The sequence below is a fragment of the Canis aureus genome, chromosome 3 (genome assembly GCF_053574225.1).
Source record: "Canis aureus isolate CA01 chromosome 3, VMU_Caureus_v.1.0, whole genome shotgun sequence".
Lineage (NCBI taxonomy): Eukaryota > Metazoa > Chordata > Mammalia > Carnivora > Canidae > Canis > Canis aureus.
In genome coordinates this window covers 51117472-51141761 of record NC_135613.1, presented here as the reverse complement: position 1 = coordinate 51141761, position 24290 = coordinate 51117472, and the positions used below count along the sequence as shown (strand labels likewise).

Genomic DNA, 24290 nt, shown 5'->3' with positions numbered 1-24290 from the left:
CCCCCTGCCAGCCCTGAGGGACGGGTCACTCGTCCTTCAGAGCTCAGCTCAGACATGCCCTCCTCAGAGAGGTCTCCCCTGCCCCCCTCAACTAGGTCTTGCTCTGTGTCCTCGTGGCACAGACTCTTCCTACACAGCAGCTGAGTGTGACGTGGATTCACTAGAGTGGCTTTTGATTCATGCCCCGTTGGGTGAACTGCACGCCACAGGGGACACATGTGGATTTGCACTTACCATCCTGTCCCCTAGTACCTGGCACTGTGTGTGCCACTTAGTAGGTGCCCAGTAAACACTTCTGGCATGAGAAAAGGAGCAATGAGTCACCTGCATGGGAATGAGCAGCCCTGTAGTCAGGACTGGGCTCTGCTGCCTGACTTGGGGGAGCCAGGCTTAGCGTGGGGGTGGGGGGATCCGGGCTCCTCATCAGGCTTGTTCTGAACCCCTCCTTCACCTCTTTTTGTTGAATCTAACCCCCTCCCGTCCGTTGGCTCACTTAATGAGCATACAACCTACCTGACAGCCTCCAGTGAGGATTCAGTGAAGTTCTGGTGTGAGCGGCTGTGTCACGGATCCATGCCCCAAAAGCGCAGGCCTTGGTCCCACCCTGGTGGGTGAGGGGAGACTTTGTTCCAGACAAAGGGGCTAAGTGGTGCTCAAGGTACTGATGCATTGCGTTGAAGAGCTGCGCCGCCACAGACCACGGCTCGTTCTGCTCGGGCACTGCGGTCCTTCATGCCACCCCATTTATTTGCCACATGCTGTTTGAGTCTGTCCTGCTTGCCACATGGTGTGGGCTCCCTGGAATGTGCAGACACCTGCCCTGGAAGCCCTGTGAGCTGGTCAGGACACAGACAAAGGCCATGAGGCTCAGGACTGCCATTGCGAGCAGGAGCCACCAGCCCCCCCTCCAGGCAGGGACCTTGTCCAGGGGCCACGCAGACTTGGGCAGTGGCCCTGTGCCTCTGCGGGCGCCATTGGAAATCGAGCTAAAGCCTGGCCCAGAGGTCCGCCGGCTGGTGGGGGGGCTTCGGTGGTCACGATGCTGGGACATGCAGTGGGTACTGGGTGGACTGGATGAGAGCCACAGATGCTCGGTGTCCTAGGGCAGGCAGGGGGGTCTTGGGAGAGGGTGCACTTCACTGTCCCACTGGCTTGTCCCAGATTCCAGGCTGACCTGCAAGGCCAGGCAAGTGGAGGCTGGCAAGGGAATGTGAGAGCCGGTGCGAGCGGAGAGGGCACCTCGGGGCCAGGAACCGAGGCTTCCGTGCGTCCCTGATGACAGCTTGTGTTTGCTTCCCCCTTCTGTCCTCGCCCTGCGTGCAGGAGCATTTCTGCTGGGAGGGATCCTCTACTCGTGGCAGTTCCCGCATTTCAACGCCCTGAGCTGGGGCCTCCGCGAAGACTACTCGCGAGGCGGCTACTGCATGATGTCGGTCACCCACCCGGCGCTGTGCAGGCGCGTCGCCCTACGCCACTGCCTGGCCTTGATCGGACTGTCCACCGCGGCCCCCGTCCTGGATGTCACCACGTGGACCTTCCCTGTCATCTCCCTGCCCATCAACTTGTATATCACCTACCTCGGCTTTCGGTTTTACACCGACGCAGACCGCAAGAGCTCCCGGAAGCTGTTCTTCTGCAGCCTGTGGCACCTGCCCTTGCTCCTGCTGCTCATGCTCACCTGCAAGCGGCCGCCAGGTGCCCGCGGGGCCGGGGCAGAGCCCCAGAGCTGAAATCACCTGGGTGTGTGGGGTAAAAAACAAAAACAAAAGTACAAGGAGACACACAGGGTTTGTTGTTTTCTTCTGTTTGCGGTGAGACAGGAACATTTCGGTGATTCCAGAGCTCGGAAAGGGAAATTGCTGGGTTTAGTACACGATCATGAAATGATTTGGTGCTCAGTGATCACCCGATGATTTTTTTTTAAATGATAACGTCCAAAATGCTCCCCAAATAAGAAATAGGTTGGCTCAGGTGATTAATGCAAAGAGAATATTTTTCTCTTTAAAGGTCTTTGTATTTCTTCCTCTGTCCTTCCGCCGACACTCCCGTTTTTGTTCTTCCTCCTGTAGATGTGCAAATGCACCTCTTCCTTGTCTGGCCACACACACGCACACGCACACACATGCACACACACACACACACACACTCCCCACCTGCCAGCCAGAGTGCTCACTGGTGACCAGACATGTGCGCGCTGGAGCTCTCTGTCTGTAGTCCTGCGTCCTCAGGTCCCAGGAGGGCTACGGCGGAGGAAATGCTCACTGCCGGCCCTTCCTGTGAATGAGCCGGGGCTGGTTCCAGCTTTCTCACATATATTCTCAACCACATATTCCCCCAAACAATCCTAGACTCCCAAGGATGTGCTACTGCCCAATTTTCAAAGGAAGAATGCCAAACGGTTGCCTAGGGAATCTCGGACGGTCGGCTGGGGGACTTCCAGCCCCTGGACCACCCCTGTTATGTTATCACCATTTCCAAAACTCCAAGCAGTCAAAGGCATCTTTATAGTTCACTTTAAAATGCAGGAGGTATCTAGAGCAGTTCCTTTTGGAAGGGTGGTGCTAGTCTTCATGCCCGTAGTCCATCTGGCTCTGACCCGTTACTGTCCCCACTTTGACCACTGCTGCCAGTCCATCGACAGCCCCTTTGCTGCACAGCTTCTCAAGGCCGACCGAGAAGGGAAATCAGAGAAAAGGTGAGCTGGTCCCGCCAGCCACAGAGCTCATATCCTTGTCCCTTTAGTGAAAAACACGTTTCTTCCCTTGAATTCAGAAATTAGCCTCCATACGTCCAATGGCCAGACGTAAGAGCCAGAAGCTTGGCTTGGACTCCTGGTGGGGATACGTCCCGTCCCGGGAGTTGTTGTGCTAGTTAACCTGTAGTACCTTCCATCCGTCCTCCACGTATGTCACTTGTCTGCCGTGGAACCCCACGTACCAGAAGGTCTTGATGCTCAGCAGGACGTTTGCAGTACTCCTTGTCCAGGGGCACCACTGCCCTGCAGGAATGCGTTTCGGGGAGTTGACGCAACATGCAGACGGTTGCTGCGATTGAATATTTGTAAAGCGGTCGCAGATAACATCCAACTCCTGTTTCTACTTACCTGCAATATTACCTCTTGGCTGCATCCGGGTTCTTTACTGTGGGGAACATGGCAGGAATGCCTGCAAAGGACGTCTACACCTTGTTGCAGCCCTCGAATGTGTAAAATGCCTCCATTCTCTTTTCCTGCCACAATAAACCGGTAAGAACAGAAGCGTGTGTGGGGGTCCTTTCTTTAATCACCGTGCATGGAGTTTGCACAGGTCCTAGCAGAATTGCCAATGCGTTACTCACCTTTATGACTAGCAGGCGGTTAGGAAGCCATCAGTAGGGGCGCCTGGGGGACTCAGTCAGTGAAGTGTCTGTCTTCGTCCAGGTCATGATCCTGGGGTCCCAAGATCGAGGCCAGCATCGGGCTCCCTGCTCAGCAAGGAGTCTCCCTCTGCTTCCCTCCCTCTGCTCTTGCATGCTCTCTCTTAAATAAATAAATAAAATCTTTCTTTAAAAAAAAAGCAATATTTTTGTTTTAAGTGGTAGAAGTGAACACATTGGATTTTTTTTTTTTTTTTTTTTAAGATCGATCTATTTTAGTGGAAGAGAGGGCATGGGGAGAGGGGCAGGGGGAGAGAGAGAATCCCAAACAGACTCCCGGCCGAGCAGGGCTCGATCTCAAGACCCTGAGATCATGACCTGAGCCAAAATCAAGAGTTGGACACTTAACCGACTGAGCCACGCAGGTGCCCTCACACTTGATTTTTAATACTTGTGCACTCCAAAGAATCATAAGCATAATTATTATTAAGAAGAAGGGCCACGACCCACCCACCCTCACCCTATGTGCAGTTTGGAATCACCCAGTCTCTCCCTTCTTCCTTCAAAACCACTGCCGAAATCATCCTCGGGGCCTCCTGGACCTGTCGTTTCGCTCGGAAAATACCAGCGGCTTGCATGGCCTCCTCACAGCAAATGACGTCCCAGCTTCTCAACACTCAGACCCGGTTTTCTCTCCAGGGATCTTAAATGCGAAGCCGCCTTGAGGGCTTCCTGCCACCTCACACCTCCCTGAGGACACCCTGTTCTCAGATGACCTCTCCAGCTCTCCAAACCCCAATCCTGCAGTTCTCACTGTGGAATGTGGATTTCAGGCCCCCGTAATACCCGCCACCCCCACCCCAGGCCCTGGGATGCTGCTCACCTACCCGGACTCCTGGGGCACTTCGTTTCTTCACACCTGCTGCAGCAAACCCTAACCTTGACCGCCTTTCCTAAGGACTCTGTGCTCATCAGCATTACCCAGGTGAGTGAAGCATGTTCCCTAACGGGGAGTCTTTGGGAAGTCTTGCCTACACTACAGCTCCCTTGGTGCATCAGTAGGCACATGCGTACAGTATGGCCTCATGGGGCCCAAATTTAAGTAAAAATTTAAAAAATCTGGGTGCCTGGGTGGCTCAATGGTTGAGCATCTGCCTTGGGCTCAGGTTGTGATCCCAGGGACCCAGTATAAGTCCCACATTGGGCTCCCTGTGGGGAGCCTGCTTCTCCCTCTGCCTGTGTTCTCTGCCTCTCTCTGTGTGTCTCATGAATAAATAAATTTTTAAAATAAAAAAACTTGCACTTCCCCCCCACTACTTCACAAACCTACTAAGTGCAGAACCCTTCTGTTTGGGGAACACCTCCCACCTGCTCCTGGAATTAGTGGTCGGGAGCACAGCCTGGAACCTGCTATCTGGACTAACCAGTTTTCACTCGGGTCCAATCAACTGTAAGCGCAGGACAAGGCCCCGGGGCCCTGACGGGGTAGGGGCACACATGCAGGAGGAGAGGCCTGAGATATGAAACAGGGTTCTACCAGGAGGCTGGTTATTCTAAACACAGCAAACAAGGGAAGAAAGGAAAAAGACGCATCCAGCCTCTTCATTATGAGCTTTTATAGAAGCATGATTGTGAGCACAGTATTCCTTCTGACTCTGGGGAAAATGTACCAGCCTCCTTTTATTGTAGGAAAGCCACTGTATCCATTATAAGGATAAAACCACATTTCACCAAAGGCCCCGTGTCTGGAAGCCTGAAGCCGTACAGGGAATGCTTTGCCCACTCCTGGGATCAGCTTTTCTTTTCAAACATCAAAATGGGCTCCATAGAAACACCTTTAGATGCGTGCGCTTTGAGTACCCCACTCGCCCTCTCTGAAAGAGAAAAGCCAAAGTACCGGGGCCCTGCTTTGCTCTTAGTCTCCCTCTGTTAGCTCACGCTCATGTCTCCCCACCCTGCCATCACCCTCCCCTCCCATCTCTGTGCTCAGCAAACAGTGGGGACCCAGCACTTCTCTGTAAAGCAAAGCTATTCCTGCTTGCTTGACCCCAGTGTGACAGGAGGCTCACTCCCCTGCTTGTGCTGGAGCCAGGGTCTCTGTCATCCGCCCCTCCCCGACTCCCTGGCCTACTGATGTCCCGATGGGACACCTGTCACTGACCACAGGGGGCGCCTTGCAGATTGTCCACTTGACCCTTCTGGTGCCATGCTCACGTTCCAGGAGAGCACCACGTTTGACCTGACTGCAGAGTGGGAGTTGGAATTAGCGGCCAGCTGGTGGTTGCCCACAAAGCTCTTGCTTCCATTGGTGGCATGTTTTCTCCCTCTATCTGGTAAGATCTGTGCTGTCAACCCACCAGGCTTTTCAGGCAAGTGGAAGAGAAAGAGGGTCCAGCAACCAGCTCGGACACTTGGCAGGCAGCCTTGTTGGTCCTTTCCTGTCACCCGTCCAACTGTAGGTAAGTCGCTGTCTGCGAATCCACCTGGAGAAGTGACGTGGGAGCCATATTCAGGCTTGTTCGGAAACTCAGAAAAGGGACCTTATGCTGGACAGCTGACAGGTTCCCAGAATCTTGAGGCCACCATTTCCTAATGAAATATAAGCTGTAAAGAGACGTTCTGGATCAAAGGGCCTCCAGCCCCCGTTCCCTAACTCAGGCTCTGTCCTGAGGTGGCTGGGGGTCCCCATCACACGCATCACAGAACATCATCTGACGTCCCCAAACTTGCATTCCGATTGGCCCAGCCTGGGTCCCCACTCACAGGCCATGCATCACTGAGGCCACCAGCGGGAAGGTATCCTCCGACTCTGGCAACTGCTCGCCTCCTCTGCTGCCACCAGCTTGGGTTTTCATGTTTCCGGACTTCACCTGCCCTAATGTCAGACCACCACCCAGCCACCACCATTCCTGCTCTGTCTGTCCCCCTTAGGACCTATCCTTGTATAACCTGCAGGTTGTGTTTACCTGTTTTTAGACGGTTCCCTGCTTCCCCGGCACCTGATTACACTACGACCCTAGTAAGGCAAGGCTGTCTGTCACCACTGTATCCACCGGCCCCTAGCACCAGGGGTGACACAGGAGACGCTCTATTGGTGATGGAATGAGCAGGTGGCTTCAGGGCAGCAGCTGGAGGTGGAAGTGGAGGTGGCTGGAGGAGCAACACCGGTCTCTGCTGGATGCCTGGACCAGCATTTGAGAGTGGAGGTTGGCACACGCCCCGTGGACTGAATCTGAGGTAGATGCAGAGAACCAGCATGAGTTGAGCCAAGATGAGTTTCTGTCCTTTCATCTTGATTTCTGAATTGGGGGAAATTTTTACCATTTCCTGTATCTTCAGTGCTATCTTGACTCAAGAACTAGAAGCAGGAAAAAAAAAAAAAAAAAGAACTAGAAGCAGAGCATCCTTAGTTGAGTGGACTTCTTGGCCAATATTTCTCTCTCCCCAGACCCGCCCTCCAAACTCCCCCACTCACTCTCTTTCTCTCTCTCTCTCTTTCTTGGCTTTTTCAAATACATTAGCAGAGAATTTAGTGTCTTGCTACCTTCTTCCACTAAGCCGTGGTTTGGACTCATTCCCAGCAAGCGTGAGCTCAGCTAATACATCTGGCCTATGAGAGCCAGCACGCATCCCCAGTCAGCCGAAATGAATGGAACCCCACCCAATTCATAAATTGGGGGACCCGTCTGGGAAGTGCAAGCTGAGACAGTGGGGACCCCAAGTGCAGAGAAGGTCAGGCAGGCAGGCCAGCCGGCTTGGGTGGATGAAGACCGGGTACCAGGGTCTTGGTAAAAGCCCATCTGTCCTCAGTGGCCAGCAGCCAGGGGGCTCTGCAGGCTGGAGCATCTCCCGAAACTACTCTCAGGGGGCAGCTCCTGTCACTGAAGCAAAGCCCAGTGCAGAGCCGGGGACTGGCGAGTGCCGGGAAGGTAACCCCGCCCCACACCACACAGCTCAAGTCAGCAAGGTGACTAGGACAAACAAGCCAAGGGGCATCAGCAAGAGAAACACAAACAAGACCACCCACCCCACCCCTTCCCAGCTTCAACAAATTCACAAACACAAACCAAAATAAACTGCCAAGCAACAGGGATGTGGGCGGGGTGGATTAACTCAACAGCCATTCGGTCTCTTATCAGCTGAGCAAATAAATATCCCAGGGCTCTATGTGCCAGGTGTGTTGCAGGATAAAGAGGTGAACTCAGATGCATCCCTGACCCCCCAGAATTCACTCCCTGACTCCCCAGAGTTCGCCCTGGAGATTCACAGGGTGGGAGGACCACTGTGGCAGGTGGGAGTTGCCAGGGAGCTCTAGATTCTAACCCAGAGCCCTTGGATGGTCTTCACCATCTCCAGGCCCTACCACCTTGCTGGTGGTAGTGGTGATGGGGGTGGGGGTAGGTGTGGGATGGGGGGGTGGTGATGCTGGTGATGCTGGTGCTGTTGCTAGTGGTGCTGGTGGTGCTGGCAATGGGGGTGGTGAGGGGGTTGGTGCTGGTGGTGATGCTGGTGCTGGTGCTGGTAGTGCTGGTGGTGCTGGTGGTGCTGGTGGTAGTGGTGGAGGTGGAGGTGATGTTTATGGTGGTGGTGATGGTGGTGGTGGTGGTGGGGTTGTGGGCCTTTACTCAGCCCCTCCTGGACCCTCTCCACACCCACTGCTCCAGGATCCTGGTTCTTGGGTCTCACACTTTGACTCTTGGATCCTCTGCCCTGGGCTCTTACCCATTGCCTGGCTGTCTGGCTGTGGCCCTCACCCTTTAGCAAGAACATCGGAGCCAAAGTGAGCCTGCAGCTCCCTCTGCCCTGCTCACACCTTTTCTTTGTGGGCCACACTGGCACCCAGGCGTCCTCTCAGTTGGGCTTCTGCGCTCAGGGAAGACATCAGTGTGGGCCGCCAGTCCTCCGGCTGAGCGGCAGGGGAGGGGCGTGGGGGGCAAAGGCATTGCCAGCACAGCCCAGGGTGAACAAGGCCCCCGTGATGTTTCGTGGAGTGTCTGGAAGAGCACAGGGAGTTCTGCGTGGCTGGAGTAAGGCTGCAGGGCACGGCCAGGGCGTGGGATGTGCAGACTGCATGGATGCCAAGCCGGTGGTGGGACTTAAGCCTAAAGGCAGAGGGCAGCCGCCGAATAATCTGGAAATCCAGAAATAGCATGGCCAGGCTTGTGCCTTAGAAGGAAAATTCAGGCCATGGCATGGAAGGTAGATCTAGGAGATCCAAGGATAAAGAAAGGGTCTGGATCTGGGTGGACGAGGGAGACCCACGGGCTGGGTCGGGTGGTTGGCAGAAAGGAGATCCTGGGACATCCCAGGGTCCGGCTTGGGAGACAGGGTGGTGCCGGTGACGGATGGCCCGGGCTGCTGGCCTGATGGCCCATGGAAGGCCCCGACGGCCTCAGCTGCCCCCTGCCCCCCGTGCACACATAGGTGTGCCTCTCCCCAGCCACCTGGCACTTGAGGAGAAGTTGCTTGGCCAGCCCGAGCGGCCTGGCCCCCCTCCACGCCTCGGCCCCAAAGGTTCTGGAACTGGAGCTCCTCCTTCGGCACTTGCTCATCTTGCAAATAGAGGAGATCTGCCCAGAACCAGACTCGAGGGAAAAGCCACAGCCGATTGCTCGGCCGCGTATGCCCTCCTCAGTTTAACCGCCAACTAGGCGTGATCTCAGTCTGGGCTCTCACTTGCTCATGACCAGAAACCCAACCGCAACAGGCCCCATTAGGAGAAGTACGATGATTCGTCCAGAAGCAAGCCGGCTTCAGGCATGACTCCATCCAGGAGGTACCATGCTCTCAGTACTTGTAGTTGGCACAACTCTTGGCAAGCTCTCTCCCCTTGAGATGTGGGAACCCCTTAAACAAGTATTCATTATTTTATTCATAAGTTTTTATTTATGGACTTCTTAGCCTTGTGCCAAGTGCTGTTCCGGGCACTAGGGAGGCAGCAGTGAGCACAACAAGCGAGCAGTCCTGCCCTCATGCCTAGGTTATCTCTAGAAACAAATGAAAAAGAAGAAGAAGGAGAAGGAGAAGGAGAAGGCAAGAAAATGAAAAAGAAAGTAACTGTGGTGACTCCTGGGGGACGGGGGGCAGAAATTGGTGGCTGGGAGTCCGTTTCTTATCCAGACCTTGTCGGAAAAGAAGTCTTGGTGTTGAGATGCTGGCCTGATTTAGGATTTGACCTGCATTAGGGTTTGATTTAGGGCCTGGTTGAGGGTTTGTGACCATTCTTCACTCACTCAGCCTGGTTCATGTCCATCCGAGCCCATGTACAGAGGCAGTGATTGAGGTGATGGAGGTTTGGGAAATGTGGTAGGAAGGGGAAGTACCTTCTCGTTGGGTCCTCAGGGAGACGTTGGGGCCAGGGCACTGAGAAAGTGGCCTGTAGCTGGAGCCCCAAAAGAGGACCCCCAGACCCGCCCTCCCATCACTGCAGGGGCAGGCGGAAGGTTTGGCCAGAGGTGTGGTTGTCCTGACCCTGTTACACCTGTGGCCGGGGAGTCACCACAAAGAAAGACCACATGGATTTGCAGGTGCAGATTATGGTCAGCTCATCACAAGGCCATTGACGAGGTGAGAACCCAGGGTATCCTCCCTACCTGTTCTTCCCACCAAATCAGCCACACCCCTGGGGTGTCCCAAGCCAGCCCCCTCCTCAGGGCCTGAAAAGATCACCCGAGCCAGCACCTTCCACCTTTAGCCACTCTCGTCTCTAAATAAGATGTTGCTCGGAAGACACTTCCGCTTCCTCGGGAATCAATTCAGGGGGCACTCTTGCTGATCAAAGGGCCAGAAGTGAGCCAGCCAGTCCATTTTTTGCAGTCACCCCCACCCCCACCCCCAGGCCCCAACCCTGGGAATTTGCAGGGAGCAGAGGGCGAGGCCCCCAGTCACCAGCCTGCTCCCCACCACCCCTACCCCAGCCACTGGGGAGGGAACGAGGGAAACATCTGCCTCACGCAGTGCCCCCTTGCTCAGAATTGTCCCTGCTCCCTCAGCTAGAAAGGGACACTTGGCATCCCCCGCGAGGTATTTTAATGCTAATCTGTTTGGTCAAAAAGAGGAGCCCAAACAGATGTGGGCCATTTGGCAGGGATGTAGTTCATTTGTTAGCAAGCCCGAAAGCCCCGGTGGCAGGATATTAAATATTACCTTGGCCGTTCACAAACACTTCATATTTCAAGAAGGGAAGGGAGGCAGAGGCGGCGTCCTATAAATCAGCCTCTCAAGGAGGTGGCAAGAGGCACACCTTTGATAATCCATGTCACTGTAGCCGAGGTCAAAGGCCCTAACATCCGTGTGAGCGCCCCCGGCATTCCAGCGGACCCGCTATCACACCCCGCGGCGGCTGGGACGATCGGGAAGGAAAGAATTGGCGCCGCGGCTGGGCAGCGGTCGGGGGGGGGGGGTAGCAGTGCGTGTTCTCAGGGCCCCCCGGCCCCCGGAGCCTCCGTGCACACTGTCATTTGTGAGGATGGTGCCATGTGGTCCCTGCACCTGCTCAGGGATGAAGGCCGCCTCCAGACAGACACCACTGTCAGCGATGGCCTCTCAGCCTCAGCATCGGCAAGATGAAAATACAGAGTCGGGGGGGTCCCAGCCAGCCCAGGGATCTGGGGGTCTTGCCAACACACGGGCCTCACTTGCTCCCCCCCCCCGCCCCCGCCATGCATCTCCCACATCCCTGTCCCTCCCCTTACTCTTTGCATTCACTTCACTGCCGCGCAGCTTGTAGCGTGGCGGTCATGCTGATAATTTGGAAACACCTGTGTCCCCTGAAAGGCCCCAGGAGCCCCATCCGATGGCTTTCATGCCACTGGCTAGAGTGTCCCCCATGGTGGTCAGTTCATGAGCCTCTGATCGAGGCTGCCTGGGCACACTCAGTCTGTTCCACTTCAATGAGATGCTTCGAATTAGCGAAGCACGGAGAGACTCGGGGAGGGGGACGTGGACCCCATGAACAGGTGGGTGCTGGGGTGGCTGGGCCTCCTGGCTTCAGATGGAGAGCGGGCGTCCCTGCTCCCCCGGCTCACCCCCAGCGCGCGCCTTGGCTGCATCCCAGCGCCCCTGCGCCTTGGGCTTCACTGGCTCCCTTGGCCAAGCCCCCTGGCCTGGCGAGAGCGGGCTTTCCGGTGCTCGCCCTGCATCCGAGCAGCTGAAAGTGCCCGGGGGACGATGCCCGCCGCCCAGGGCGGCCTCCAGGCAGCTCACGGTCGAGAGCTTCAGGGCCTGGATCCCCTCTCGGCCTTGGAGCCGTTGCGTCCACACCTTCTCCTCCCTGGTGTCCAGGCCCCCAGCTCTGACCTCCCCCCTCCCGGGCCCCACTCTCTCTCACCCACCCCCTGCCTCCCTGGGAAATGGAGGCACCACAAGAGAATTGCCGTGGACGCGCGACTCACCACCCACCTGCCAGCATCTGCTCCCCGGATGGGCGGGCTTCCCGGAGGAGCTGTTCCCTCCACAGCCAGACCCTCCCTGTGGGCGCGAATCTGGTTTCCTCTCGTCTGTTCCGAAGACGAAGACGTTGCTCCAGGAAACCTCCCCTCTCCTTCCTGAGCCCGGACTCCTCATCCTCTGCGGGATCCCCTCCACTCACACACACAAACACGCCGGTCTCCCGGTTAAGCGGAAAACAAAGCACGACCAAACCCCCTCCTGACTCCGCTTCCTCTGCTGGCTGCCCTCTTTTTCCCTGCTCCCCTTTTGCAGCAACATTGGAGAGAGTTGTCTGTCCTTGCTGTTTCCAATTACCCCCCCTCCATCCATGGTGACCTCTTAGCCAACCATCCTCCCACCCCCACCGCTCTGTTGCAGCCACTCGTGCCAAAGTCACCCATGACCTCCACGTTGCTAAACCCGGGGCGCAGTTCTCCCATCCTTGCCTTACTTGACCTCCTGGCAGCCCTGGACCTGGCTGTGTCCTTGCTTTCTGTTCCTCTGGGCTCCTACCACCCTGAGGTTTTCTCCCTGCTTCACTGGACGCTCGCTGTCACCCTGGGCCACTGGTTCTTCTTCGTCAATCTCTGACCCTCTTCTCCTTCCCACCCCCACTCACCCCCTTGGGATCCCTGTCAATCCCATAGCCGGAAACACCAGCTATGAGCCGGTGACCCCAGGGGTGTCTCTCCAGCTTTGACTCCTCTGGCTCCTACCAGATGTGTCTATCCAACCACCTCATAGACATTCCCATTTAGATGTCAAGGAGACACTGCAGAGCCAACGCACCCCCACCAGACGCCTGAGCTTCGCTCCCACCCCGACATCTTCCCACCCAGAGGTGCATTCCCCTTGCCCAGCCAAAATCTTCACACCCTCCTGGCTTCCTCTCATCCTCCATGTCCAACTTTCCTAAAAATCCTGCCAAATGTATCTTCAGAGCATAGCCAGAATCCAACCACCTCTCACCATCTACGTGGTCAACAGCATCTCTTGCAGCAGGCTTTCCGATGGCTCCCTTCCGACCTTCTGTGGTCTCTTTGTATCACCATTGCTGGAGAGATCATTTTAACTCATCTCTGCTGTGCAGCCTGCACTGGTTCCCCAGAGTGAATGGCCCACCAGGCCCCATACGATTAACACCCCAGGACCCTTCTGACCTCAATCCTGGGGTGCTCCCCTTGCCACCAGCACTCCGGCCTCACTGGCCCCCTTGCCATCTTCACATGGGCCAGGTTCACTTGGGCCTGAGGGTCTTCGCTAGATGGTTCTTCCAGTTGTGGCTCTTCTTCTCCAGTGGCCACAGGATTAACTGGCCCCTGGCCCCTCGCCAATCCTCCTGTCCCCCAGAGTGCTCAGGGCGTTCTAACTGCATCCTGGGTTGTCTGTCTCCCTCACCAATTCCTTTCCTCACCAGATGGTACGTGACTTCAGGCACCGTCTTTGTTTAGTTCACCTTCAATCTCGGACGATGCCAGGCCCATCATCGATCCCAATACCCTGCTACCGAATGAGTAATGCTGAGTATGTGGGGAATTTTGATTCAAAAAATGTCTTCATTGAGTACATTAGTGCTCTGTCACTGCCTGACAGGCTCCCCACAAACTTTCAGCTTAAAACAACACGCTTTTACTGTCTCCAATTTCGGTGGGTCATCAGTTTGGTCATGGGTGTCCAGGCCCCCAGCTCAGGATCTCACCAGGCCACAGTCTGATCCCCTCAGAGCCTCCACTGGAGAAAGATCCCCTTCCAAGCTCCATCAGAATGTCAGTAGAATTCCCCTCCTGTGGTTGTAGGACTGCGGTCCCATAGGCGGGGCAGCTCTCGGCAGCTAGTGGCCTCCCACACTTCCTCACATCACTGGCCTTCCCAGTGACTCCCATGAGACCCACTCAGGCTGTGGCAGCTTACTTCTTCAAAGCCAGCAAGGGCGATCCCCTCAAGAACAGGACATCATGTTATCACGGGAGTCACGTCTCATCACCTTTGCCACAATCTTTTGTACAGAAGCAGGTCACAAACCACACCCGCCCTTATAAAGGGAAGAAGATTATACAGAGTGTGAATATGGGGGCCATGTAACTTTTCTGTGCCCTCCTCTGATCCTTTTTTCTCCTGCTATTGCACAAAAAGGACTCTGCAAAGTGTTTCAGTTAGGATGGGCTAGTTTACACCCCAGAAATGAGTAACCCTAAGAGCTACTGGCATATAAATTTTTTAAGTGTGCTTTAAATTTTTTTGTTGTTGTTGTTTAAACCCCATGTGCCCTGCAGGTGAGGTGGGAACTCTGCCACATGTCCCTGAACTCTGACACCCAGACAGAGAGGAACCCTCTTCTTCGATGTTGCTGATTACTGTAGCAAAGGGAAAGAAAGCCCTAGAAGGTCTCCCACTGGCAGTCAAATGCTCCAGCTCACGAATGTCACACAGGACTCCTATTCCAAATGCCTCACAAAGAGGCCAGCCTGTGTAACCCACTGTTTCTAAGGGCAGAAGCTAAAAGGTTTGGAGGAAGTGTCATGATGCTCATAGGAAGATTCTTCACTGAGATGGAGCTAACAGAGACTTTGTCAGTAAAAGAAGTTGAAAGAAGGGGTACCTGGGTGGCTCAGCGGTTGAGCATCGACCTTTGGCTCAGGTCATGATCCTGGGGTCCTGGGATCGAGTCCCACATCAGGTCCCTGCAGGGAGCCTCCTTCTCCCTCTGCCTGTATCTCTGCCTCTCTGTGTGTGTCTCTCATGAATAAATAAATAAAATCCTTTTAAAAAAATTAAAAGAAGAAAAGTTACCTGAAGGACATGTCATGTCAAGCAGATAAGCATTACAGCACTCTCGACAGTCTGCCAAGAGTCTAACATCCATGGAGAAAAGTCTCAAATTAGCACGAGATTACCTAGCAATGGGCAATCAGAATCAATGAATAAAGAACAGCCAATGGCACCTGAATGTGAGCGCTGCTTCTTCAAGGTTTCTGGTTTTCATTTGCGTTTCCACATTTTTAAAAAAATGTACCACAAACGTCAAAGCTTAGCGTGTCTTGCCATCCTTTTTTTCCCTAATAAATTCTCGTTGCTCCTGAAGAAGGTAATTGGTACCTGAAGTGGAATATTACGAATAGCAATCCCCACAATGTGGAATCAATCATCTGAGTCAAAGTGAACAGGGCTCCTTCAATCTCCGGTTGAGGCATTGGAAGTCTTTGTTACATTATAGTGTAGTGGTTGGTTAAATGTTGGCTTTGATACCTTGGAAGTCAGCCCAAGGGGTCATGGAAGCTAAGAGTTTGGGGCTCCTTTCCAAAGACTTGCTGGACAGATGAAAACGTACATCTGATACAAAATCAAAAGTTCTTTTCAACTCTCATATTCTCATGTACTCTACTTATGCCGACCCTTGAGGAGCTCACTAATAGGACACCCCTAAAGGAAATGCCTATTTACCCCCACCCTTGTGAATTGCCCTAAGCTAGTTATAAATTCATAACTAAATATTGCTCCATTCTCACTGTGACTCAAATGTGTAAATAATCTTAGGCAAGATTCAACAACAGACCTGGTTGTTAGATGAAACTCTGACTTTGCTACTCACATGCTGGGGAGGGCAACTTTGGTTTGCCAAGGGTCAGCAGGTACCTGCTACTAAATGGGTACTGTGGTCAGTAGGTAGACACATCCATTGTGCTCCAAGTGATTAGGCTCTCGACCCAACCATTGCAAACCCACTTCACTTGCAATGAAATTGGCTTAGGAATGGGCATGTCACTTGGTCCTGGCCAGTAAGATAGGAGGAGCGTGGGCCAGGTGGCCTTCTGGGAAAGGTTTCCTCTAGTTTATAAGGCAAGGGGTCACTCCTCCTCCTCTGAGCATGTGGTGCCTGGATGGGATGCCTGTAAATGTTCTAGAAGAGCAGAGCCAGGAAACCTGCAGTGAAGCAGAAGTTGGACCTCTCGCCTTCTTGTTATTTGAGATAATGAGTTGCCTTTTGTTTGAAACAATTTCACTCAACAGCAGCCGAAAGCATCCTAATTGCCAACGTGAGGGGGATTACACCGTCCTTCACTAACTCTTTGTGACACATGGCCTTTCCATGGGGAAGCCATTGGAAGCCCTGAGAAACAGCTCCAGGAGCTCTGACCCTGCTGCCCCCCTTTACCAGCCAATATGGGCAAGAAGACAGTAAATGCAGATGGGTAGGCAGTCTCCTCCAAACACTGCCTCAAAGAATTGATAGAACATGCTGAGCCATTTGGCTGATATTCCCCAGGATCACAGGCCGGGGCTCCCCATCTGCTGTTTTAACTACTGCCTGTAATCTTGATTTATAAGATGTCCACTAGGATTTTTCACCTAATTACTCTGGATCTAACATGGTCACCTCGATGATTGCAATGCCCCATATACAGATGGATGGGGCTGGAAGTGTAGCTTAAGAGTTAAGGAAGCAGGCATGGATCTGGGCCCCTTTCCCATCTTGGAGGTGCCAACCAGTTTTCACACACCTCAATGATGCACACATTCTCAATAGACATGGACAGAAATCTTTTTTCTCTTTTCTGATGAGATGGGTCTCGGCTGCCATGACTGCATTCCAGGCCCTAGAATAGAGTTTCTCAACCTCAGCACTACTGGTGTTTGGGGCCAAATAATTGTTGTAGGGGACCTGTCCTGTACCATATGGACCATAGGGTTTTAGCCTCATCCTTGGCCTGCAGCCACTAACAGTGCCAGTAACACTCACTACCCAGTTGTAAAAACCAAAAGTGTTTCCATACATTGCCAAATGTCCCCTGGGGGATGTAATCACCCCCCAGTGAGAACCAGTGTCTTAGAATTACTCTCAAATAGCAAAGTATCTTATTATCTTCACCACCAAGCCATCCATACACCTTTATTCTGTTGACAGCTCCCTAACTTCCCTATGTGGGACTACCCCCTTTTGCTCTCAGCCCACAGGGTTTGGATGAGGCCATGGTACCTCTTCCAGGTACTACAAGTGGTGAGTTATCTAGGCTTGGTCAGTGGGAGTACAGCATCCTCTTGGCCACAGAGATGTGGTCCGGACTGGCCATGCCATCCAACCCATGACCAGGCAAGTCAAGCCTAAGACTTTGTTGTTGTTGTTGTTTTTAAAGATTTTATTTATTTATTTAAGAGAGAGACAGAGAGTATGAATGAGGGGGATGGGAAATGGGAGAGGGAGAAGGAGGCTTCCTGCTGATCAGGGAGCCCAATGCAGGGCTTGATCCCAGGACACTGAGATCATGACCTGAGCTGAAGGCACATGCTTAACCTACCACCCAGGAGCCCCAAGCTTAAGACTTTGAGTTGAACTGTTGGACTTGCACTTACAAGAAAATAAACCTGGTTTTGCTAGCTGCCATCTTGTCACCTGAGGGAGGGCCTCTCAGGAAGTAGCTACTGCAGATGAAAGGAGAACAAAGAGCAGGGGAGAGGCTAGTTCCTGGCATGACATGAGCCCCTGCACCTAGCAGTGACAGGTGCTAGGTGTCTGCCTTGGACTTTTCCACCTACATGAGCCAGTAGAGTTCTTTTGTGCCATTTTATGTTGTTCCCTCTCAATTGCAGAGAAGCTTTACTTCATATTGAATGAGTTTTGATCTGTCAAAACTATACTTTGCAATTTATGACCTGACCTTCCCAATATCCACAGCCTTTGTCTGCATGAGGGCTGTAGACTCCCTGGAAGGTTGCACTTTTCTCTTTCCTGCCTTCCCTTCCTTTAGGCAGCTGTCAAGGATGCCTTGGGGCTGAGGGACAAGGATGAGGACAGGAAGTGTAGTTCACATTAGAGGAATGGGACCCTCTTCCTCTGGACCTGGAGAATACAGGTAAAGTGATGGGTAAAGAAACAGATCGCGTAATGGTTAATTTTACGTGTCAACTTGACTGGGCCATAGGGTGTCCAGATATCTGGCTAAACATAATTCTGGGCAGGTCTAGGAGGGCCCTTCTAGATGAGATTAGTATTTGAATCAGTAGACTGAGTAAAGCAGATTGCCCTCTCCAGTGTGGGTAGAGCTCACTCAATCTGTGAAAGACCTGAGTAGAACAGAAAGGTGGAGTGAGAATTGGTCCTCTCTGGCTGATTACCTTCCAGCAGGAATGTTGGTCTCCTGCCTTTGGACCCAGACCTGGACTAGAACCTGCATCATCTGCCCTCCCACTTCTCAGGCCTTTGGACTCAGACTGGACCCATGTCATTGACTCTCTTAGGTCATTAGCTTGCCTGTCTGGGACTGCAGGTCTCGGGACTTCTTAGTCTCCATAACTGTTTGAGCCCATTCCTGATAATCATCCAATCAATCAATCAATCAATCAATCAATCCTATTTCTCTGGAGAAACCTGTTTCTCTGGAGAGCCCAGACTAACGCATGTAGGTTTTGGCAGAACAAATGCACTCGGAGAAAATCTCTGCCTGACTGACTCAAGCTCTCTCTCTCTCCCTTGCTTATTTACACTTGTCTGAGGTCAATGAGGCCACCGTGTTAATTAACCTTTGCCACTTCACTGAGATAGGATCCTTAGAGTCTTAGAAAGTTCCAGTGAAATGAGTTGGGAACGTAGACACAGGGCTTCAAAGAATTTTGCAAAAATCTTTGTGTAATTGGGAATGACTTGGTAGCCTCTGGGTTTGCTTTTGGGAGCATTTTTATATCTTTATATCTCACCTGTGACCAGAACTTCCTGGACAGAAGCTGCCTACGCTGAAAAACAAACATATTTTATGTTGCAAATTGTATACTCTCTTCTCTCAAAACATTGTCTTTATTTGAGGATTATGGGCAGCCAGCATAATACTTATAAAGACTTACAGTTACTCATAAAACCCACTATGATCTCCTCTGTCTAGAGCAGTAAGATTAACATATTTTGAGACTCCCCCTAAGAGATAAGACCCCTGAGTACAAAAAAAAAGTAAAAAAAAAAAAAAAAAAGACCCCTGAGTAATGAACATACATCTGAACAATTTTGCAAACAATTTCAGAGGGTCTGTGGATTCCCCAAAGAAATCAGATGGTGGGAGAAATCAGGCTGTCTGTAATATTGAGAGACATTGGTTTCTTGGTTTTTTATTGGTTTCTTTCTTTAAAAAAAAAAAGATTTTATTTATTTATTCAGGAGAGACATACAGAGAGAGGGAGAGAGAGAAGGAGGCTCCCTGTGGGGAGCCTGATATGGGACTCGATCCCAGGACCCCGGGATCACACCCTGAGCCGAAGGCAGATGCTCAACTGCTGAGCCATCTAAGAAGGTGGCTTCTTAATAGATTTTTGCTGGGCTCTTTTCAACCATCTTGGTTTCTCTAACATATATTTTATCTCAGGCAGATCGCTTCAGGAGTTTTGGGGAGTGTGTGTATTTGTATAGTCCACCTATGTTAGGATACTTGTGTCTATAGGAGCTGGACAGATCCAGAGTTGAATTCTGGTCTGCCACTCAGTTGCGTGACCGTGGACATGTGTCACCACCCCCGTAAGCCCCACACCTGGCTCCCCATCTCTAGTACGGAACCATTCCCAAGCATTTCAGAAGTCAGGGTGAACGAGTGTAATAAATAATTCACATCCTCTGCTCTGTGCTGTGCTGCCCCCCTAAACTTCTAGTCCGACTAATGATTTTGCTGAATTGCCCACTTGCTTTGGCCTCGTGTAGACACAGCTCCGCAGTAGAACAAGACTGAAAACAAAGTCCTAAGGCCTGAAGTGCAGGGTGTAGGCATGTGCATAAGCTTGCTTGTCAGGGTCTGGCTAGGTTTCCTTTGTTCTAGACACTCATCCGGGGCATCTGGGCTTTTCTGTTTCTGCATCGGTGCTATGTAGATCTACCCCTACACACACCCATACACACACACACACACACACACACACACACTACTTCTGTCTCCACTCACGGTGCTGCCTCAAAAGAACACACATCTGCTCACCTGTTGCCTTATCGTGACACTGAGTGTGTCCCACATCTGCCCGTGTTTTTCTAGGTGAAGCATCTGCATTTCACGGGGCACTGAACAGAGCACACGTGTTGAACGGAATCCGGGCGGCCCCCCTTCCCCTTCCCCTGCAGGCACCCCGAATTCCGGCTCCTCCTTGGTGCAGGCGCTCCTCAGCCCTCATTCCGTCTCCATGGGTCCTAGGTCCCTGGGGCTGCCGTAGCCGATTCCCAGAAATGCGGTCTCCAGGTCCTGAAGGTCGGAAGCCCGACATCAGTGTCCCGGGGCTGAAATCGGATGGTGATAGGGGAGTGCCCCCTCCGGAGAGCCCAGGGGACACAACTTGCTTGCTTTTCCCAGCTTCGGAGGCGACCAGCTTCCCTTGGTTGGTGGTTGAGGGCTATACCCCTCCAATCTCCGCCTCCTTCGTCCCATCATGGGGTGTGTGTGTGAGCGAATTCTCACCGCCCCTCTCCTATAAGGACGTGTATCCTTAGGACTCCCCTGGATCACCCAGGAGCGTCTCCGCATCGCAGGATCCTTAACTTCATCACCTCTGTTGCGATGTAGCTGAATCTCCAGTTTCTGGGGATGACCACCTGGTATCTTTCGGGGGGCATGTCTCAGGCTTCCATGCCCCACAGAGCCCGTGGCGGGGCCACGACCCTAGTCGGACGGGGTCTCGGGGGCCAGGCTCACATCCCTGGGAGAGACTGTCCAGGAGCAGTGAGGACCCAGGCAGTAACAGGGTACACCTGCGGTCAGGGGTGGTGCCCGGGGTGGTGAGCCGCGTCACCCTGGGTACGAGATAAAGGAGACGGGCAGCAAAGGCCCCCCAGGGCTGGCCTGCGACGAGGGGGGTGATGAGGACATTATGAGCCACGTTGAGTGGCTCCCACAAGAGAGCCCGTCAGCTCTCGAGGAACCAAAGGCTCCCTGGTTCTGGGCGTCTGGCTCCAGTTCCCCCTGTGATCTGTCCCTTTCTGTTTCTTACCCCAGACACCCCTGTCCTTCACAACACCCTGTCCTGGGGCGCCCAGGGGGCTCAGCGGTTGAGCATCTGCCTTTAGCTCAGGTCATGATCCCGGGGTCCTGGGATCGAGTCCCGCATCGGGCTCCCTGCAGGGAGCCTGCTTCTCCCTCTGCCTGTGTCTCTACCTCTCTCTCTGCCTCTCTCATGAATAAATAAATAAATAAATAAATAAAATCTGAAAAAACAAAGCAAATAAAAAAGCATCCTGTCCTATTTACGGTGGTTAAAGTGAGCTGCTGTTCTTGGCAACCCAAAGACACACTGCCCCCAAAGGGAGTCCCTTCCCCTTTCTCATGGCCTCAGTGGGGTCCCTATCCTGTTGAGGGCAGACTCTGTGTGACCCTAAACCTTGCTGTCCACCCCCTGGCCACCACATTCCCAGAGGTGTCCAGTGCCACAGTCACACTCTGTCCCATCGTCCTCCCGGATGCACACCTGCCCCTTCCTGCTATTGTCACCTGAAATTCAAGCCATTCATCTGTCTGATTCTTGCCAAATAATCACCGCCAACACACCCCCCCTTCTCAGCAGCACTCACCTCCACCTCTGGGATCATCTCTACCCTGTATTTATCCCCCCCATCCCTCCTCCCAGTAATCTTCATTGACAACAACATCCATTTTTAATGAACCAGGTTTGCCTTTGATCGCTTGGCTTCCAGCCCCACTTCCCATCTGCCACCCACGAGGGGGCCGCGTCCTTATGGGCCTGGCCCAGCGTTCCCTGCACACAGGCCTATGAGACGTGCATGTTGTTCACCTCAAATTTCCTCAACTGTCCTTCTTTCTCTTGTATTCGTTTATTTTTTTTTTAAGATTTTATTTATTTATTCATGAGAGACACACAGAGAGAGAGGCAGAGACACAGGCAGAGGGAGAAGGAGGCCCCCTGCAGGGAGCCTGATGCAGGACTCCATCCCAGGACCCCAGGATCACGCCCTGAGCCAGAGGCAGACGCTCAACCACTGAGCCACCCAGGCGTCCCTTTTGTACTAGTTTCTTAAGCCTGCCACCATGAAAATCACCCCAAACTCAGTGCCTCCAAGCAACCAAGTTTACTCTCTTACCTTTCCAGAGGGCGGAGCTTTGAAATCAAGGGGTCAGCCAGGTCTCCTCCTGTCCCCTTCAGCCTCCAGAGGACAAGCCTCCCTGCCTCCTCCAGCTTCTGGTGGATCCGGGCCATCCTCAGTTTGTAGCAGTTTGGCTCCGAACTCTGCCTGGGTGTCCACTGCCCTCCCTCCGTGTCCTGTCCCCTCCTTCTATGAGGATGCTCCTCATTGGACTTAGGGCCCCTTCCTAACCCGAATTGACCTCATCTTTACATCTCTAAAGACCCCCTTTACCAGATAAAGTTCTAGTCCAAATCAAAGGGCAGCGTGGACATATCTTTTGTGAGACCACCATTCGGACTATTGCATGTCTCCAGTTTCAAATTGGAAAACCAGGCCCCACAGGAGGGCTTCCTGGAGTCTGCAGGGGGACAGATGATGGGGTCTGCAGGTGTGAGGCAGTAGCTCCCATATGATGAGCCTTGACCCCTAGACATAAGAGGAGGAAAACAGGTGGAGGGGAAGCTGGGTGGCTCAGTGGTAGAGCATCTGCCTTTGGCTCAGGTTGTGATCCCGGGGTCCTGGGATCAAGTCCCACATCGGGCTTCACAGGGATCCTGCTTCTCCCTCTGCCCATGTCTCTGCCTCTCTCTCTGTGTCTCTCGTGAATCAATAAATAAAGTCTTGAAAGAAATGAAAAAGGAAAGAAAGAAAGAAAGAAAGAAAGAAAGAAAGAAAGAAAGAAAGAAAGAAAGAAGAAAGAAAAGAAAGAAAGAAGAAAGAAAGAAAGAAAGAAAAGAAAGAAAGAAGAAAGAAAGAAAGAAAGAAAGAAAGAAAGAAGAAAGAAAAGAAAGAAAAGAAAGAAAAGAAAAGAAGAAAAGAAAAGAAAAGAAAAGAAAAGAAAAGAAAAGAAAAGAAAAGAAAAGAAAAGAAAAGAAAAGAAAAAAGAAAAGAAAAGAAAAGAAAGAGCAATCAGGTGGATAAACCCCACTCGGCTCCCCCGGACCCTCTCCCACGCTTCTGGAGAAGGCTCATGTGCCCGTGAGCAAGCCTGCCCACCAAGCTGCCTGGTCTCTTCTAGAAGCAAACGCCCCCAGGTAACACCTGGCCTGTCCCCGGGTGTCCCCTCACTTGGCGTCACCGCCCATCCGTGCCTCTGTGGGATTGCGCTTCTTACATACATTGTTAGCACCTCACTCCCTGCGTCCAGCTTGGTTTTCCAGAAGGATCAAACCACGATCCTGGCTGGCTGTGCCCCAAGTCCCTGCTGGGGGTTGGAAGTGGCACCAGTCGTCCGTTCAGAGAAGTTGCTTTCTTCTTGCACAGACCACAGCTGATGGGCCCCAGGCCCTGTAACGGGGACCCGTGCGCAGGGGGCCTGGGACTGCAGCTCTGCCCGGTGGGGACAGTGCACAACCGGAACATCCAGACCCCTGTGCGGAGCTGGGTGATGGATGTGGACGTGGGTGGGCGGACACAGCGCTGCAGGTGGACTCTTGGAGGGGGTCAGGGATAGGGGGACAGTTTTCCTGAGGCCTGATTGGGCCATTGCGCTTAGATCTGGAGGGAGGCCATGAGGGGCCCTTCCTGTCCTGAGCTCCCCCTGCCCCTGGGGTCCTTACACCAAACTCCTATCCCCTGAGCCGGTGAGGGTGCCCTGACCCCCTTGCAGCCTAAGGGGGCTCAATTAACACTACACACTTGGCCCTTGACCTCCCTGGAGCCTCCACTAAACGTGCTCTTGGCATTGCCAGGTGTCTTTGATCGTGGCACCATCACACCATGGCCCATAGGAGCCACCGTCCTTCTACCCCTTGGCCACTTTGTGCCACCAGCACTGCCACCTGAGGCTTTCTTGTCCTCTCCACCTCTTTCTGCATCCCTGTTATCATCGACTCATAGAAATCTTCCCTCTACTTCTTGTTTCACGATAGCAGACACTTCGTTGGAGTCCAAGTGGTGTGAAATTGATCGTGTTTACCATTTTTAAGTGTCCACTTAGGAATGTGTTCATGATGTTGTGTAACCATCACCACTATGGGTTTCCAAAACATTAGCAGAACGTTTTCAAAATAGAAATGCCCATTAAACACAACTTCTCCCTTCATCCTCCCCCCAGTCCCTGGTAACCTGCATTCTACGTGCTGGCTGGATGCATTGCCTGATTTCTACCTCCTCAGAGAAGCTAATCATGCACTATCGGCCCTTCTGTGCCCGGCTTATTACACTTGACCTAATTTTTTTTTTTTTAAGATTTTATTTACTTATTCATGAGAGACACACAGAGAGAGGCAGAGACACAGGCAGAGGGAGAAGCGGGCTCCATGTGGGGAGCCCGATGTGGGACTCGATCCCAGGACCCCGGGATCACGCCCTGAACCAAAGGCAGACGCTCAACCACTGAGCCACCCAGGCGTCCCTTGACCTAATGTCTTTGAGGTTCATCCATGCTGCTGTGGCAGGTGTCACAACT

General features: G+C 52.9%; 1 protein-coding gene across 1 annotated transcript in view; it reads left to right on the top strand.

Annotated features, from left to right (window-relative positions):
• The window catches only part of COX10 (cytochrome c oxidase assembly factor heme A:farnesyltransferase COX10), a 127498-nt gene extending 124242 nt beyond the window's left edge, over positions 1 to 3256 (top strand). Inside the window, exon 7 of the mRNA XM_077892577.1 lies at positions 1324 to 3256. Within this exon, the coding sequence (XP_077748703.1) occupies positions 1324 to 1730 (407 nt within the window). The 3' untranslated portion in view covers positions 1731 to 3256. The remainder of the gene's footprint in view (positions 1 to 1323) is intronic.
• The last annotated feature ends 21034 nt before the right edge of the window (positions 3257 to 24290 follow it).